General features: G+C 40.3%; 1 protein-coding gene across 1 annotated transcript in view; it reads left to right on the top strand.

Moving 5' to 3' along the window:
• Nucleotides 1-16919, top strand: part of zgc:64051 (leukocyte surface antigen CD53) — a 47379-nt gene extending 30460 nt beyond the window's left edge. The window contains exons 3-8 of the mRNA XM_028796560.2: nt 1942-2130; nt 3367-3441; nt 6372-6461; nt 6634-6744; nt 13437-13520; nt 14956-16919. Of these exons, the coding sequence (XP_028652393.1) occupies nt 1942-2130; nt 3367-3441; nt 6372-6461; nt 6634-6744; nt 13437-13520; nt 14956-15024 (618 nt within the window). The 3' untranslated portion in view covers nt 15025-16919. The remainder of the gene's footprint in view (nt 1-1941; nt 2131-3366; nt 3442-6371; nt 6462-6633; nt 6745-13436; nt 13521-14955) is intronic.
• Nucleotides 16920-20219: the final 3300 nt, after the last annotated feature.

Genomic DNA, 20219 nt, shown 5'->3' with positions numbered 1-20219 from the left:
TTCAACGTTTACCCCCTCTGGTGGAATTGAAGAGTCGCATAGTTTGGGGGAGGAACGATCTCCTCAGTCTGTCAGTGGAGCAGGACAGTGACAGCAGTCTGTCGCTGAAGCTGCTCTTCTGTCTGGAGATGACACTGTTTAGTGGATGCAGTGGATTCTCCATGATTGACAGGAGCCTTTTGAGTGCCTGTCGCTCTGCCACGGATGTCAAGCTATCCAGCTCCGTGCTTACAATAGAGCCTGCTTTCCTCACCAGTTTGTCCAGGCGTGAGGCGTCCTTCTTTTTAATGCTGCCTCCTCAGCACACCATGGCATAGAAGAGGGCACTCGCCACAACCGTCTGATAGAACATCTGCAGCATCTTATTGCAGATGTTGAAGGACACCAGTCTTCTAGTGCATCCAACTGCATTTGTAATTACTAATCACTCTGTAATTTAAAGTTTTTATTAAGGTCTTGGTATTGAACAGTAAGTGACTAATGCATATGTTAGAGATACAGAAGCTCCATACTCTTTTATTATCATTGTGGTTTTTTTTTGTGTGTGTCTTATTAACGCCATGATATGTAACTCCCAGGTACACCAACAGTGCCCTCCATAATGTTTAGGACAAAGACACATTTTTGCTTGATTTACTCCTCTACTCTATGGTTTAAACTTATAAATCAAGCAATTCAGATGTAATTAAAGTGCCCATGGTGGACTTTCATTTAAGTGTATTTGAATGCATTCTGGTCACACAGTGTAGAAATGACAACACTTTTTCTACATGATTCCCCCCATTTCAGGGCACCATTTAATTCCTCAGGTGTGCCTTATTGCTTCATAAGATACCTTGGCTTGCTTCTACCCTTTGGAGTCTGTAGTTGCCATTGTTCAACACGAGGACAGGAGTTGTGCCAATGAAAGTCAAAGAAGCCATTATGAGGCTGAAAAACAAGAACAAAACCATTAGAGAAATCATTAAAACCCTAGGATGACCAAAATCAACTGTCTGGAATATCATGAAGAAGAAAGAACACACTGGTGAGCTGAGTAACCACAAAGGGGCTGGTAGGCCAAGGAAGACCTCCACTACAGATGACAGAAGAATCCTCACTATGATAAAGAAAAAGAAATAATGGCCTTTCTGGCAGATCAGAGACAGACTTCAGGGGGCCTACATTCGTTTTGTCAGAGATGACTATCTACAGAAGACTTCATGAACAGAAGTACAGAGAACACACTGCAAGATGCAAACCACTAGTTAGCCACAAAAACAGGATTACCAGATTACAGTTTGTGAAAAAAGGACTTAAAAGAGCCTGCAGAATTCTGGGAAAAGTTCCAGTGGACAGACGAGACAAAGAATTTCATATGCTGAAGAGAAAACTTAAAGGGACAAGCCCCCCGAAATAAGCAGGAGATGAAGATGGCTGCATTAGAGGCTTGGCAGGAGAAGGGCTTGAAAGACCCTCAGCACCTGTGCTGATTTTTATGAATCACGTATTGCATGATAAGGGATGCGTGACAAAGTACTGAATAGGATGGCTTTAATAGACCTGTCATTGCTGTACCTTGAAATGGGGGGACCATGTAGAAAAAGTGTTGTCATTTCCACATGTTGTGACTGTGTGCAAAAACCTTTAAATTAAATTCTGGAATGTTTACTTTAATCTTGTCTGAATTGTTTAATTTGTAATTTTAAACTGTTTAAATCAAGGGAAAATGGGCATTTGTCCCAAACATTATGGAGGGCACTGGAGGTATCCCCTATTCTAAAGTGTTACCAGTTTTCTTTTAAATCTGTTGGAGCTACAAATAGAAGATTGTTCTGTTTCTTTATCCTGGCTTAGACTGATTACCAAATTTTCTGTCATTCCTATTTATTAAGGATTTTTGTTCTGTGTCAAATACACATATAGCTTTTTGTCTTTCCATAATCCTTCCTGTCCTTCCAGGTCTGTGGAGGTCTCATCCTGGGCCTTGGAATATACCTCATGATGCAGGACTACATAGTTGGACTCTTCCCTAGCGTTCCGTTCTTGTCCATCTCCAACACTCTGATCATAGTTGGCACCATTATCATGGTAGTGTCATTTCTTGGATGCCTCGGGTCCCTGAAGGAGAATAAATGTCTTCTTTGCTCAGTAAGTATGAAATAATTTCTTAAATCCCAGTATTTTATATCAAAATACATATGTTGTGTTTTGCTTTGGTTTCTTGCTGGGTTAGCCAGGCTTTCTTTATTATGACCCCATTTCCTTGTGCGTTAGCGAAATGATTTGTCCTTGGTGCACTCTGGCTTCATTTTCCCATCAGTTTTGCTGTAGACAAACACATGGAGCCCAGATTTCTAATATGGGACACATACTTTAGCTGGACTTTGCTTTACATACAGCTTTTATTTTCTGATTAAGCTGTCCACCTGATTCAACATCTTGTACTGTATTACATTTATTTTTTAGCCAATGCTTTTACTGATAGTCACATCTAAACAACAATTGTAAAATTGCTTACCCTTCTCTACATTTGGACACTAATAAATAATTTGTTGAAGGATTACACAGTTTGTCTTTGACAGGTCAATGGCAGTTGTGGCCTGCATGGGGCACCTCTAAACTCCAATCTAGGAATCCAAAATGACAAAACAAAGCAATGGTTTTAATAACAAAGTCTCAATAAGTGATACAGGGAAAAAATAAAGTGTAACCAAAACAGAAAAATAATGAACACCTTAGGGCCTAACTAGACACTAGTAACCCCTGGCTAATCAGTTAACATGTCTCCGCTGTTCACCTTTCTCTACTCGGTTCTCCTAACTCAATATTTCCAGCTGAGCTTTTGTCCAGCTGCCTCCCAACTCTTAGCTTTCTGAACAAAGGAAGCAATGTCCTTTTATACTAGGCTCCAACCACCTTCTGGGTATCCTACCCTGACACTGATTTTAAGTGTTGCATGGGTAGGACTCCCCTTAGTGACATATGAAATTCCTGCATGTTAGCCCCATAACAGATTTGTTCTGGAGAGGGCCAGATTGGTTGTCATAGCTAGTATGACCATGATACCACAACACATTATCGCCTACCACTCTGAGGAACCTCAAACCCTGTAATAGGGCTTCTATTAAGACCTTGAAACACCTTTTGCTGTGAGGGTAGCATCTTCTGCTGGTCAAAAAGGGTGCCACTACCCAGATTAACTTCACACAGTCTAGCTCTTTAGCCACTACACCCACTACATATGCAAATACTGCATACATGCACTTTCTCAATAAATAATATAACTTGTTAGCTGATTTTTTAAAAAGTGTGAAGTAGAGAAATAATGAAAAGTAGAGACACTGAATATTTTCTGAATATCTGATAGGTCTCTTTCTTTTCTAGTTCTTCATTTTGCTGTTACTCCTGCTTATAACAGAGGTGTCAGTTGCTGTTGTTCTCTTGGTTAAAGAATCTGAGGTAAGTCTGTGAACAGGCTGAGAGATGTGCTTATGTAGTTAACCTTCTGAAAGCAGTGTCACTCATGATGGTTTGTGTATTGTATATATTCTATAAGATAGCCTGATGATTTGTAATATCGTCAGTTTTCCTCATATGCAAAACCTTCAATGGTGCCAGTGAATCTATGGTGATATGTATTGATCAAGCCATAGGAATGGATGCCTTTTTACAGATATTCATGTTTTTGAATACTTCACTAAAATGAGATGCCACAGGTTCATAACCTTAAAACATTTTGTGAAGGATTAGGAGGTAGTGGCACCATTTGTAACTGGGATGGGGCATTCCCTTGGCATAAATACTGGAAGCAAGAAATCCAGGGCTCAGGTGCTAGAAGGGGATGTTGACAAAGCTAACGCCATTAACCAGCTTTTTAATAGATTTTTCCTCCCACTGACTCCTTCTTCCAATGACCAGTTACCCCCACAGCATTTCTGCTATATCAATTAGTACTACCAATTCTCCTGGAATCACCAGTGATGGTTCCACCTCTGACCATCAGTATGAGCTGCCTGCAACTGAAGACCAAGGAAACAGACAACTGAGGAAGCCATACACAGAAAAAGACACAGGGCCAAATGGCATCAGACCTTGGGTTCTTAAGGCCTGTACTGACAAACATAACGGTGTCCTCTGTCCCCTGTTCAGTTTGTTCCTGGGGATCCAGTAAGTTCTGCTGCTGTGTAAAACATCCTAAATTGCTCCTGTTCCAAAGAAGGCAGGTGCCTCGTCACCTAATGACCAAAGACCAGTGGCACTTAGATCTTATATCATGAAGATCTTTGAGAGGCTGGCCCTGGAATACATGAGCTCTTTTGTAGTAGACCACTTTGACCCCCTGCGATTTGATTATCAGACAAAGATTGGACTGGAGGATGTAAATATTAATCTGCTCAAGAAGGCTTCTTCTCACCTGGGTAAAGGTGGCCGTACTGTGATGATTATGTTTTTTGATTTCTCAAATGCCTTCAGTACCATCCAGTAATCCCTGGTCAGTGCTAAACTCAGGGTGGTGTCCTGGATATTGAATTATCTGACTGGTAGATAATAGTTTGTGAGACTGAAGGACTTTGTCTCTGCTATATATGTGATCAACACTGGAGCACCACAAGGAACTGTCCTGTCTCCTTTTCTCTTTACTCTGTACACCTCAAACTGTAAATATAACACCAGGTCACGTCACTTGCAGAAATTCTCAGATGATTCTGCACTTATGGGGTGTATTGATATGGAGGATGAGATTGAGTATCAGAGTCAGGTGGAGAACATTTGTTTCTTGGTGCAAAGAGAATTGTCTGCATCTTAACATCAGCAAAACCAGTGAAATGACTTTTGCCGCACCAAAGAGCCTCCATGTCAGGTCAGTATTCAGGGTGTGGATGTGGAGATGGTACACTCTTAAAAGTGCTTGGGGGTCCACATCAATGACAGCCTGGACTGGTTTCATATTACATAGTAACGATGTAAGAAAAGGGCATGCAGACTTTTTTCTGAGGAGACTGTGCTCCTTGAATGTGTATAGTGTAGTGACATCCTTCGTGTATTCTATAATGCTGTAATGGCCAGTGTGATTTTCTGCCCTGTGGTGTAACACCACCTTAAGAGAGACCCACTAAATCAACAAGCTAATTAAAAGGACAGGCTCAATTATGGGACACACTCTGGACCCCCTGGAGGTAGCAGTGGAGAGAATGAAGACAAAAGTGAGTGCCATTATGAACAATGCTGCACATCCTGTCTCTGACACATTAACACTGAGGACTTTCTGCCAACGAATCATTCAGGAGAAGTGTGTAAAGAAATGCTACAGGGGCTCCTTCATTCCAGCGGCAATACACCTACATAATGCCTCACTGGGACAGCCAAGTCAGAACTTTTCTTTCTTTTTAGTCATTTTGGTTTGTGTTCAGACAAAGTGTGTGTGAGTGTATTTATTTATTTAATGAGCTTCTGTGAAAAAGCTACATTTCTCACTGGGTACAAATAAAATTCTGTCTCTCTACCTGTACTTCACTGGGGAGCCCAGAAATAAGCTGAAATAGTTTTAATTGTATTGTATTGGCTCGCAAAGCTACTGGACAGCAGATTTTTACAGCCTTGCAAGAGTGCTGAGATAATTATACTAGTGAACAGCATCCTGGCTTTTGAGAAAGTGGAGTGGGAATTGGATTGTGATAGCTGATGTTGGAGGCATCTCCTTGAAAAATGAGGGACAGAAGTAGGTTCCTTTAAAGATCTTGGAATGAAAATACTGAGATCTTCACTCTATTTGACTGTAAGTAGAGTATCATTATTTAACTGTCCCAACAGGTCACATTTCCATTACTTTTGACAGCAAGCTACATTTTTAATTGTATAGTTCAAACAAATGTTACACACTAGTACAAAAAGGTGTATACAATCTTAATGCTTCAATGAAAAACAAATATCCCATTTGTAACTTCTGTAAGGCTGATCCATTTACCAAATGAAGTGTGCTCTTTCTCTCTTTCCATCTCACTTTATTTATATGGCAGCCTGTTCGGCTGGTGATAACATGGAGTTCACCAACCTCAGGTTAGCACTGACCTATCAAAGCTGTATGTTTGGGGCACTGCTGAACTTCTGGCATCTTGATTTAGGTGTCTACATGGTATAGATGAAGAATGTGGCTGAACACCTCTTAAGTGCTTTTTCAGAGAGTTTAAAAGAACTGCAACAGTGTGTATCCACATAAGATAGAAGGTGGCAATTAATAGCATATTAAGAAATTAAAAATAAAATGTAACATGACAGGCTGGATTGGTCCTGTAATACACAGTAACTATATAAGAGTCATGCTTTAGTTATAGATGATTAATTGGGTGAACAGTTCAATGTTGAATTTCACATTTTTCTTATGTAAACAGATTGAGGAACATATTACTAATGAACTGAAGATGAGCTTGTCTCAGTATCAAAACAGCACATCCAAAACCTGGGATGAAGTCCAGAAAAGAGTAAGCTACCATCACATTAAGCATATTTATTAAAATCAACTCTCTTCACTTATTTGTGTCATATGCCTATTCTGTACTTAAAATCAACTGAGTTTCTAAGATTTTACCTTTTAAAGGCAGATCTATCTGTTAGATATGTGAAGACTAAGATTTCAATTTAAAATCTGTGCAGATGGAATGCTGTGGCATAACTTCCTCAAGTGACTGGAATTCTAATGTACCGGATTCCTGCTGTAAGACTGAAAATTGTCTTGTTTCAAACACTGATAATTTATGGAAAGAGGTGAGTAACTCTATTTCTTACTATCAAGTACTGGACATTGTACCAGCTGATCTTCACAATATTTTGAAAAAATTATATCAGTAGGGACTAACGAGCTATGCTGGACCAATTGGTCTGTTCTCATCAAAAACTTTAATGTGTTACTACATACTTTGCCCTTTTCTTGTGTGATACAATCCAGCTTCCTCTTTTCATGATCCACTTCCTGTACTGTGTTTTTCCTCCACTTATTCTTCCTCTGTTTTAAGAAACATGATGTAGCTGATCAGGGACATACTCTCTCTCTCTATGTCTCTCACCTTCTTTATAGTTATCTTAAGAAAGTGACTTGCACTTCTTGTAGAGCTGTTAGGGACTTGATGTCCATTGGCCTACCTACATCTCTATATTGTGCCTCCTGCACCAAATGGAAATCAGTCCCACACAGGATCAAAGAGGCACTTAATGGTGAGGAGTGTACAAGAAGGAGGTGATAGATTTTTACAGAAAGGACAAATTAACAGCAAGAGCATGCTGTGTTAATGGCTTGATGAAACAGCCATATACAGACCTTTCATGGAGTCATTATATCACCTTTGTCACAATAGATGTGTCAGCAGGTGTGTATATCCCATTGATAGATAGATAGATAGATAGATAGATAGATAGATAGATAGATAGATAGATAGATAGATAGATAGATAGATAGATAGATAGATAGATAGATAGATAGATAGATAGATAGATAGATAGATAGATAGATAGATAGATAGATAGATAGATAGATAGATAGATAGATAGATAGACTTTATTAATCCCAAGGCGAAATTCAAATACTCCAGCAGCAGCATATTGATAAAAAACAATATTAAATTAAAGAGTGATAAAAATGCAGGTTTAACAGATGATAACTTTGTATGATGTTAATGTTTACCCCTGAGTGGAATTGAAGAGTCGCATAGTGTTGGAGAGGAACGATCTCCTCAGTTTGTCAGTGGAGCAGGACAGTGACAGCAGTCTGTTGCTGAAGCTGCTCCTCTGTCTGGAGATGATACTGTTCATTGGATGCAGTGGATTCTCCATGATTGACAGGAGCCTGCTCAGCGCCCGTCTCTCTGCCACGGATATCAAACTGTCCAGCTCCGTGCCTACAATAGAGCCTGCCTTCCTCACTAGTTTGTCCAGGCGTGAGGCATCCCTCTTCTTTATGCTGCCTCCCCAGCACACCACCGCGTAGAAGAGGGTGCTTGCCACAACCATCTGATAGAACATCTGCAGCATCTTATTGCAGATGTTGAAGGACACCAGCCTTCTAAGGAAGTATAGTCAGCTCTGTCCTCTCTTGCACAGAGCATCAGTATTGGCAGTCCAGTCCAATTTATCATCCAGCTGCACTCCCAGGTATTTATAGGTCTGCACCATCTGCACACAGTCACCTCTGATGGTCACGGGGTCCATGAGGGGCCTGGGCCTCCTAAAATCCACCACCAGCTCCTTGGTTTTGCTGGTGTTCAGTTGTAGGTGGTTTGAGTCACACCAGTTAACAAAGTCCTTGATGAGGTTTCTATACTCCTCCTCCTGCCCACTCCTGATGCAGTCCACGATAGCAGTGTTGTCAGTGAACTTTTGCACGTGGCAGGACTCCGAGTTGTATTGGAAGTCCGATGTATATAGGCTGATCAGGACCAGAAAAAGTACTGTCCCCTGCGGCACTCCTGTGCTGCTGACCACAATGTCAGACCTGCAGTTCCTGAGACGCACATACTGAGGTCTGTCTTTAAGATGGTCCACGATCCATGCCACCAGGTATGAAACTACTCCCATCTCTGTCAGCTTGTCCCTAAGGATCAGAGGTTGGATAGTGTTGAAGGCGCTAGAGAAGTTTGAAAAGATACTGTACCCTGCTGGGGGTGTATGCTCACTGGGAATATGTTTGTTAGAAATTACTGTTTTTACTAAACCAAAAGTCTATATACATATATATACTGTATATATATATATATATATATATATATATATATATATATATATATATATATATATATATATATATATATATATATATAGCAGCAAAGGGCTGTGATATGGTTTGCATATTTGTAGCAAGAAATCCACAAAGAGCGAAGATGAGTCACATATCTTAAAATAGTTGTTTTTTTCCTAAGCTTTCCACCCCTATCAGGAATCATCATCAGAGAAAATGATTAGACATGTAGGAATCAAGGGCGCTATATAGCAAGTGAGGAAGTGGGTAAGGGCTAGGTGTATGTAAGAGGGGTGGTTGGAATAATAAGGTGGAGTTCGGAGAGTGTTGGTCATAAAGTCTTATTTACTGTAATATGTGGATGTTCTTCTTTTTAAGCCTGCATATGCTGGGTTCATGTCCAAGTGTCTGTTAATGCCGTTTTCATTTTATCAGTCAGCTCTCTTGCACTTTTACTATTAGGCTTGAATTTTACTTGCACTGTGTCCCAGTTAAATGTGTGTCTGGTTGAACTTGTATGTGTTTATTTTCAGGTGTTGGATTGTATGGCTTTTTTTGAACATTAGTAGTCAATTCCATTGTTTTAACTGTGTTGAGCTCAAGATGTTCTTATTTTGTAACACTGTGATGCAAGACTGTGCACCTCATTCCTATACACTTCCTTCTTGCCATCAATATTGAGACCAATGAGCTTAGTATCATCAGAAAATTTCAGTAACTTGACTGAGGGGTCTATAGGGGTGGAGTTGTTGGTGTACGGCTAGAATAATAGAGGGGACAACACGCGGCTCCATGGAGCACTGGTGCCTATGGTGCAAAAAGCAAAGGTTTGTTCCTATGTATCTTTTCCTATTTGTGAAGAAGTCAAACATCCACTAACAAATAAACGTTCCAATATTTAATCAAGCAAATTTGAAATAAAGAATTTCAGGTATTATTGAAGCAAAGACTGTGCTGAACTCTACAAGCATAATTCTTGCATATTGTACTTGCCCGGGCAGTCCAGATGCTTCAGAATGTAGTAGAAGCCAATGTTTCCTGAAATGTTGGCTCTTCCAGGCTAACTGAAGAGGGTCTAGGGTGGGTCCTGCAGCACCTTCAACAGCCTTCTATGTCTCCAATAAAATGACACATACTCTGAATTTTGGCAGATTCCTTACTAAAGTGTCTCCTGTCCGACTATCATGTGTGGTTGAAACTAAGTAATTAGAACACTCCTAGTTGAGAGAACAATCACTGAGTGGCAGAGCTCACTTATGAAGATATGTTTAGCACATAGAAAATCAAAATTTAATATGTTGACATCTTGGGCTGGTAAACAGAAGCTGGTTTAATAAAGTTACAGTAAGTTGTGGCCCAGTAGACCAAGAGATTGCAAAGAGGAAAGTGTTGCTTAGGGTAGGACTAGCGAGGTTCCAGAAAAGATAAGGAAGTGTACACTGGCAGTGATAATGCAAACTGGGATGCCAGTGTAGAAAGAAGGGCAATACCCAAGGGTAAGATGGTTTTTATGTACACTATATGCCCCAAAAAGACTAGATTGATAGATGGTAGGAGATGGGCAAACTTCCACCAGAACTCTAAAGGGCAAGCAACCCAACAAGTACCAAAGGCTTTCCTTATTTTCCTAGAATGCGGCCATGAAATTATTTGGTGATGGTAAAAGACAATTTTTGCCATAAGAGAGAATGCAACAAGGACCAGGATGCCTGTGCAAGAGTCCAGGAAACAGAATGGCTACTCTAAAGACTAGGCTATCTGCATTTAATGTAAGACTCTAGAACATAGCTGGAAGTAAACTCATAAGTCACTTTCCCAATGCAGGAATTTTTTTCAGGAATCAGGGATTTTTAGAAGCTCTGGAACTTATGTAACATTCCCACCACAGGAACTTGGGTCATGTGTAGTTCCTGGTAGGTTGCTCTTGGTATTATTTTTAGTTCCTCCTCCAGGGTGTATACTTTTTGTTCCCAGAACTATTGTGAATGGGGCTCAGGTGATGAATTGTGCTGAATGGATGTCCACAAGCACTGGACTTATTATAGACTGCAGTGAAGATAGAAAACCACACTTCACATTGCATCACCCATCCTAGCTGCCTTCCCTGAAAGCAAATGCAAAAGCAAATGCAAATGAAAGCAATAATCTCCGCATTCACTTCAACTCAATAAGGTGTGGGGGTCCCATGTTAACTCCCGATCGTACCTCACTTCACATCGCGTCACTCTTCTTTGCATATTGCATGTTCTGCATTAAGGTTACAGTTCCTGTTATACAGTGGGAACATAACACATGAAAGTAGCTCAGAGCCTTCATCAAACAGGAAGTTATTGGTGCCTGAAGACAAAGTTCCTGTAGTGGGAAAACGCCTATAAACTTCCATCCATCCATCCATTTTCCAACCCGCTGAATCCGAACACAGGGTCACGGGGGTCTTCTGGAGCCAATCCCAGCCAACACAGGGCGCAAGGCAGGGAACCAATCCTGGGCAGGGCACCAACCCACCGCAGGACACACAAACACCCACACACCAAGCACACACTAGGGCCAATTTAGAATCACCAATCCACCTAACCTGCATGTCTTTGGACTGTGGGAGGAAACCGGAGCGCCCGGAGGAAACCCACACAGACATGGGGAGAACATGCAAACTCCACGCAGGGAGGACCCAGGAAGCGAACCCAGGTCTCCTTACTGCGAGGCAGCAGTGCTACCACTGCGCCACCGTGCTGCCCCGCCTATTCACTGGGTATAAACTCAGCTTGAATACTGCAGTCTTGGTAATGAATTAAATTGATACTGATTAAAGTGTTGTACTGTATATCCTGCAAAATCTGCCAAATTGAGATCAATATCAATTTGTAACACTTCATAATTTCTTATAGTAATGGCTACACAGCATTTTCAAGTGGAGAGCAGTGCCTTCTTTTTGTTGTTGTTTTACCTGTAAGCTGTAGTGCCTTCCAGGTAGAATTAAAGCACCAGTTCATCAGGCTCAGCAGTTTAAATTCTGAAAACGTCAACAGATTTTTCAGTTTAAACAAATCCTCATATCTTAAAATTTACGTCTAGATGAATAGATAAACAGTTCAAGCTTAGATATATCGACCAAAGAGCCAATAAAAAGACATTTTCAAACATGAGGTACACATTTTGCAGCAAAAATGTGATCTCTAGGCTAGTATCTCTGGTCATGATGTTGTCCTTTTGCCTTTATCAGGCTGTGACCTCTGGCATTAAATGGAATAGTTTACAGCTCAATTAGTATGGGTGGGACAAGAATTATCATCTCCAAATCTTAGTTCATGATCTTCTTCTGGGGAAAAAAGAAAGCATGCTCCCTTGAGGTAAAAGGCAAGCACCAGCCATCTTTGGAGGAGTGCCAGTACTCTGGGTCTTGTTTTACAAATGATAGTAGAGATAATATTGAGAAGGAGGAGCTAGGTTTTCAGAAAAAAAAATAAAGTTAATAATCTATATACACATCCTTACCATCCTCATCTATGATCATAAGCTTTGAGTAGTCCATAATGCAATGAGATTTCAATTACAGGTGGCCAAAATGAGATTCCTACACTGGGATCACTCGGTGACCGAGTGGACAGGTCATCAATATGCAATTAGAGATTGTGTCATCCTGAGAGGAGCCAACTGAGTGGATTGTGCATGTAGTGTTAGGATACCCCCTGAGTACCACCACAGAAGATTCAATCCACAAGAATCACCAGGAGGAGCTGGAAACTGTTGCAGAGGACAGAATATCCTGGTTAGTTCAGCTTGCTCTTATGTCACTACGATTTAAACTGAAATGAATTAAGCCCTGGAATAAGGGAGCAGGACTAAACTACGTCAGAAAATTCAGGGGATTCTTACTTGTAGTAGGGCGGCACAGTTTCACAGTGGTAGTGCTATCGCCTCACAGTAAGGAGACCTGGGTTTGCTTCCCAGGCCTTCCCATACGTGGAGTTTGCATGTTCTCCCCGTGTCTGTGTGGGTTTCCTCCCACAGTCCAAAGACATACAGGTTAGGTGCATTGGCGATCCTAAATTGTCCCTAGTGTGTGCTTGGTGTGTGTGTGTGTGTGTGTGTGTGTGTGGGCGTGTGTGTGCGTGTGTGTGTGTGTGTGTGTGTGTCATGCGGTGGGCTGGCGCCCTGCCCGGGGTTTGTTCCTGCCTTGTGCCTTGTGCTGACTGGGATTGGCTCCAGCAGACCCCCATGACCCTGTGTTAGGATATAGCAGGTTGAATAATGACTGACTGACTGGCTTACTTGTAGTCAGTATCTCCTGTGAGTTTTCAAAGAGCCAAGAAGTTTGAATGATTTGAGTTTCACTCAAGATGGAAGAAACCTCTTTACAGGTGAGTAAAGCTGCCCGGGCTAACCTCATGAAGGAGAATTTGCATTCATTAGCTGTGACCAAGAGTTTGTTTGTTTATTGTATTACCAGAGAGTGCAGCTTGGAATATTTAGTTAAAATAGTCACAAAATGATCAAAGATGGCAATGTCTTCAGTTTTTATTTTCATTCAGTGTTTCTCTTTTTAACATTAGACCTGTGAGTGACTGACACACGATTGATGCATCTTTGCTTTAATATTCACTCCTTTACTCCATTATTTCTTCTTAAGGCCAGTCAGAACAGAAGGAAACGTTTTTTGAAAGTTTCTTCCTCCACTGTAACAATACAGTATATTCAGCTACATATTTCTTAAAGTATATATTTCTTTCAGGGCTGCCTTGAGAAAATGAAAAAATGGTTTGAAAAAAATTATCTGAATGTGGGAATTGGCATCATCTGTATATCTATTGTTCAGGTAGGTGTCTGTCTGTATTTTAAATGTGTGCTGCTGAAAGTTCAGGAAATTAGTCAAAGTCAGAGTCTGTGTTATCAGGAAACTTCCGTTTTTAATTATTCTGTTGGCATATATTTTGATTTACAATATGAATGAATTAAACATCCACCTTACACATCCAATTATAAAAACTTGCTTATGGATAAATAATTATAAAGAAAGAGAATAAGCAGAGGATCGAGGAGAGCAAGTACAATAAGCAGAGAGAAATACTTGTTTCCTGCACAGACTCAGGGCACCCTGTGCCACACTTAGACAAGCAGCCCCAAAACATAACCGAAACCTCCTCCACGTTTCATAGTAGGTCTGATGTTCTTTTCTTTGAAAGCTTCATTTTTTCCTCTGTGTACACAGAGCTGCTGTTTATTGACAAAAAACACCAGTTTTGACATATCTGTCCAAATGATATTCTCCCAGAAGCAGTATGGCTTGTCAATATGCATTTCAGCCATTTTCCCATTTTGGCTTTTTTATAGTTTTCCTTCAACAGTGGAGTCCTCCTGGGTCTTCCCCCATTGAGCCCACTGTCATTCAAAAAGTGACAGATGGTGCAATCAGACACTGATGGACCTTGACCTTGGAGTTCATCTTGGATCTCTTTGGAAGTTGTTCTTGGCTTTATGTCTACCATTCTCTTTATCCTTCTGTCCATTCTGGGGTTGATTTTTCTCTTGTGGCCATATGCAGGGAGGTTGGTTACAGTCTTATGGACCTTAAACTTTTTTGCAATTATTGTCACAGGAACACCAAGCTGCTTGGTGATAGCCTTCTAGCCTTTATCTTTAACATGTTTGTCTATCATGTTCTTTTAGATCTTCTCAGACAACTCTCTCCTTTGCTTTCTCTGGTCCATCTTCAATATGGGACATACAGTATGTTGATACCAAAAAGCAGAGTGATGACTTTTCTCCATTTAAATAGGCTGAATGACTGGATGCACGATTGGAGACACGTGGGATACTAATTAAAGGAAACAGCTAGTTTGAAAAATCACTCGAATCTAATTATTGATTATCTTTCCTAGGAATACCAACAAATGTGTGCAGGCCATTTTAGAATACCTTTGTAAAATAAGTGACACTTGATCTTTTTTCACAATTGCTCTTCTTCTCAATAACATATCAAAGGCATGCAGGTCTACAGGGGACAATTGCTTTTCAGGAGGCATACACCTCTTGTTCAATGAGCTGTAAGGGGAACAACAAATTTCTTCATGCCTGTAAATGGCTGAGTATAGGAATTTATAAAACATAATTATTCAATCCATTGAGTAACACTAACTGGATCTAATAATGGTTCTGGATTACAGTATACTTGAGATGGTTAAGACAGTCTGAAGGATCTGTTTTTCCAGCCTGTTACAAGTATAACTTTCTTACTTTTTCTGTTCTTCTAGGTGCTCGGAATGTCGTTTGCAATAACCCTCTACTGTCATATCTCCAAATCTGGCATGTCTTTCCCATGAACTAAGGTCCAAATAAGGGAAGAAGAAGAATGGACTTTTCTTTGCTCATCTGGCTGCTCCTTATTCCTCAATTTTGCAAGTAAATCGGCAGCACTGACAACTCCTTTGAACAGCAATCTTTACCTTGATATTATGGGCTAATGGACACCTGTATGATATTTAACAGCATATTATTGGTCAGATTGACTTACAGATGGTCTGGGACCCTGCAAGTTCATATATTTGGTAGGACTGGTCCAATATTACATGAAATTAAAATCTGCACTTTTAGAGTCTGTCAGACAGCAGACTTGTAGGATTTCACTGTTCTGGGCGGTATGTCTCACGTTGTAAATATAAGATTCCTCTATAGTGTTTTCTTTCCTCCATGCCCGCTGTACTGCACTGAAATTCTCACTTATTCTCCTGCCTTCTCAAAGTCAAGATGAATTCTGTTAACCCTGAAGGGGATAACACAAACTTTGAGGTAAAACAAAACATAAAGTAAGACAAAAAGACGAAGGCCTGGTTAAATGCAGCATGTATCACTTCAGGAACCCCTTCTTATTAAATGGCCAGACACAAATGATCTTATAGCACTTAAACTTTCTGCGAAGAGTGCAATTCAAAAATAAGCTGAAATCAATTGATCCCTTGTGCTCCCTGATACATTACTCTTCTTGTCCTGTCCAGATCTGCTCGTTCTTTCCTAGCTGCAATGGCTTTTACCACTGAAAAAGCTAGTCTTCTTATTAGTGTTAGCGGTTTATGAAATGACTAATGCTGTAATAAGAACTCTCATGGTAGGCAGTGTAATTTAAATAAACTAGAAATCAGTCAAGTGCTCGGGGGTATAGTTTTAAAATGTGTGTAATCCTTTTGGCAGGAAATTAAATGTTGAAGTGGTTAAAAGGAGAACTGCTCATCAGTATCAGTTTCATTTCAACAATGGCCATTCCAGTCAGCAGGGTATCTCATCATAGTTGTTCTTTTATGGGTCAAGAGTTTATTTATTCAATGACATTTGAGGTCTGTACCTGAAAGCTCCTTCATTAACAACATTTTCACATGCAGTCTGGCAGCTTGGAAGACATTTATTTGTAAAAGCCTGCAACATTTCAATACTTTTCTTAAAACCATTAGTTAGTGCATGTTATTTGCATTATAATGACCATTTTTATGTATACATTGTCATAACGTTAACATCATTCAAAGTTATTGTCTGTTTTTACCTGAGTTTTTATTACTCTTTAATTTAATATTGTTTTTTGTATCAGTATGCTGCTGCTGGATTATGTGAATTTCCCCTTGGGATTAATAAAGTATCTATCTATCTATCTATCTATCTATCTATCTATCTATCTATCTATCTATCTATCTATCTATCTATCTATCTATCTATCTATCTATCTATCTATCTATCTATCTATAAAATATAAAAAAGGTTGATGAAGTCCTACTCAAAGGATTGAAGTATTCCAGATATGTGTGAATGTTTTTGCTAGGAACCTGTGAATTTTGTGTAGGGGTCAGAATGACATACTGCAGACAGCTGAACGCAGAAATATCATGCAGTTTAAACTCACTGCAGTTTTCTTGCTTCCTTTGGTGTGACTCAGGGTTCTGCCCAGGGTGTGCGATGGGTGGGCTGAGAGAAAGCAGCAACTCAAACAGACATGACTCCCACCCTGGTAACATATCACAGCTGAAGCAATGCAGAAGAACCACCCAAGTGACACCCTGAGGCCAAACTCTATAGACCTTGTGCTTGTATAGTCCTCTGGTCCAGGAAAAATCAAAAAGCCATTCTTTTGAAAATTGCATCATCTCTGCAAATATGCATGCTGTTCATTGCTTTTTATGATTTTGTACTACAGTATTTATATATTAATAAAATGTAAGTATGAATTTTCTCAGTTGTTGCTTTGTATTGATTTATTTTCTTATATAATTTATGATCCATATAAACCAAATACGGTGGCGCAGTGGTAGCGCTGCTGCCTCGCAGTTGGGAGACCTGGGGACCTGGGTTCGCTTCCCGGGTCCTCCCTGTGTGGAGTTTGCATGTTCTCCCCGTGTCTACATGGGTTTCCTCCGGGCGCTCCGGTTTCCTCCCACAGTCCAAAGACATGCAGGTTAGGTGGATTGGCGATTCTAAATTGTCCTTGGTGTGTGCTTGGTGTGTCCTGTGGTGGGTTGACACCCTGCCCGGGATTGGTTCCTGCCCTGTGTTGGCTGGGATTGGCTCCAGCAGACCCCCGTGACCCTGTGTTTGGATTCAGCGGGTTGAATAATGGATGGATAAACCAAATACATTTTGTTTTTGGGTAAACTCATACACCCACATTCACAAATGCAACATCAATCTGGACTTGAAAATTAATGCAACAGGCCATGTTGGAAACTATAATACCAGGGGAAAAACTGGCACAGGGTGCAATGTGAACCCAGAATTCTGCATCTGTGGGCTGGCAGCTTTAAACTCTATGACTCTTTAATTATTTAGTGTCATTCATAAACTATATGTTAGAACTTTGGTTAACAAAGTAGTATTGCAACTCACACTGTTGTTCTTGCCTTTGTTTTGAAGTGAAAAATCAGGCAAAGCTGAAGAGACCATGAAAACTTTACAGCTCTGAACAGGACAGAATAACAGGGCATGCATTTTTACCAATATTTTAGAGAAGGCTGAGCTACAATGCCACCTTGTGGAATTAAGTAAAGGTTTATATTTATTGTCTTGTAACTGCATATCCACCACTGACTAGTGACATTAAGTAGTATAATAGAAATAATAGACTATGAATACAGCTAAAATACATACATTAAATACAACATCACACATACATATATATATAAATATCCTAGGGGGCTTCGCTCGCCAACCCCCTTGTTTGGTTTTCCGGATACACACTTTTAAGATTTTTTTTTTTTTGAATTGTTGCTATTTCATTAGTTTCACTTTTATTTCATAACTTTGGTAAAAACAATATTTGGAATCTTTCTAGTCCCAACATGCTGAATCTTTTAAATGAGGTCCATGAGACAAGTGTTTAATGACTTTGTACCATAATTCAGGATAGGTTTCACTGTTTTGAATTTCAGCACAAAGCGATCTACATCATCAGCAGTTAATTTTTTTTTTTGCAAAGTAACCAATAAATGCATGTGAGGCAAACCCTGTTTTTGAAATATTCTGACTTAAACTTCAAAGCCTTACAATTTTTATATACTTCAGACAAATCACCTGTGTCCATATATTCGATCTCTATTCGCCTTTTTGTTATTTCTCCAAGTAATAATTTCTCTTTTTTACGCTAATGCGATGTTTACTTTCTTTGTTTTGACACTGTCATTTTTTTCTACTTTCGTATTCTGTATGTTGCTCTGCATGTGTTTCGCGCCTACGATTTTTTTGAGTCTTTTTAATTCCACAGATTTCATTAACTCTAACCTGCTCTGCATGTGTTTGGCCTTCTTGTTTTTTAACATCTTTATGACGTTTTACTTTGTTTTCTACTCTTTGTCTTTTATTTCTGACCTTGCTTTGTCCTGCTTTTTTTTTAATGACACCTCGTCCGTGGTGATTATTTTCCCTTTTTTCAAGTAATAATTTCCATTTGTTGTGCTACTGCGATCTTTACTTTCTTTTTTTTATACTTTCTAATTTTCCGACTTTCATATTCTTTAACTTTCTCCACATGTGTATCGTGCCGTTTTATTTTTTTGAGCCTTTCGAATTCCACTGCTTTCATATTCTCTAACCTGCTCTGCATGTGTATAGCGCCAACGTTTTTGAATGTCTTTATGAAGTTCTACTCTGTCTTTTAAATCTGAGCCCAATTGGACGTGCTTTTTTTCAATTCCACTTGTTCTGGGCTGATAATTACTTTCCTTATTTTCTGAATTTGCACATTTTTCTCTCCAACGCTTTTGAGTCTCTTTTCTCTGTGCTGCTCTTTCATCTTCACTTAGTCATCGATGTTTCATCTATAAAGCATTGTCCTTATACACTTTATATGCGCTGAGAGCCCTGGGTCTGTGTGTGCTCAAAGCCTTTTCATGACTGAGTGTTTTGTTGCCCGTGGTCTTATTTGATATTGGTTGTAAGTAGGGCATGTCTTGCAAGAATCTCATGTTCTATGTCCCCGTGAGACAGTCCTGGTTCAATCTCTTGGCACAAAGTCTCATGCTTAAGGTCCCCGCAAGATACTCTTTCGTCTCGCTGGTCTTTTAAGTGTCTTCTGTGATCTTCACGTGAAGATCACATCTCGTCTTCCTAGTCTTTCTCTCCCAGGATTTTTTATAATAGAGATATGTAGTGATGGATGATGTGCATGGGCAGGCATCCAGGTTGAGATGGGGTAAGGTTCCTTACCTGGACAAGAGGCCAGCCCTTTAGAGGCAGAAGAAGGAAGGTGAAGATCTCTATGCATCAGCCAGGACACAGGAAGAAGATGCCAGTGTGGCAGTGGGTCCAAAGAACAAAACCCAGCCAGTGTGGTGGAAGGACAGTGGTAGACAACCTGGCAGGGTGACATGCAAGGTGACAGCCTTCCTGGGTGATGCTACCTGTATAGGCACCTACAAGGCACACTGGGAACTGTAGTCCCATAGGGTAGCCTTGTCCTTTTCCACAGGGTGTGCTACAGGGGTCCATCAACCCTACTTTGTGGGACTTCTGTTTGACCAGGAAGTACTTCCATTGGGCTATGCCCTATCATGGGAAGTATTCCCGGGTTCAAGGTAAAAGAAGCTACTCGACATCATTCAGGCAAGTTGGAGTCGGGTGGAAGAAGGATGAAGTTTGCTTGGGAATGTGGAAGGAGAGAGAAAAAGAAGGAGAAGAATGGTGTTGTATTTATGATTTTCAATGTCTTTTGTAAGTTATTTATGAAGTTAAACATTTTTATTGTACCGGAATTCTGTGTCATGGTGGTTGTGTCTGAGAGTTTTCATTGCAACACCCCCTTCTTGACACAATATATACATTGTATACATATTACAATGTATACAATATACATTTAGGGCGGAGTGGTGGCTCTGAGGCTAAGGAGCTGCGCTGGTATCCCGAAGGTTGCCGGTTCGAATCCCCGTCACTGCCAAAAAAAAGGCCACTGCTCTGCTGGGCCCTTGAGCAAGGCCCTTAACCTGTAATTGCTCCAGGGGCGCTGTACAATGGCCGACCCTGCGCTCTGACCCCAAGGGGTATGCGA

This window comes from Erpetoichthys calabaricus, chromosome 3 (genome assembly GCF_900747795.2).
Source record: "Erpetoichthys calabaricus chromosome 3, fErpCal1.3, whole genome shotgun sequence".
NCBI classification, from domain to species: Eukaryota; Metazoa; Chordata; class Cladistia; order Polypteriformes; family Polypteridae; genus Erpetoichthys; species Erpetoichthys calabaricus.
This window is presented reverse-complemented; position numbering and strand designations above follow the sequence as displayed.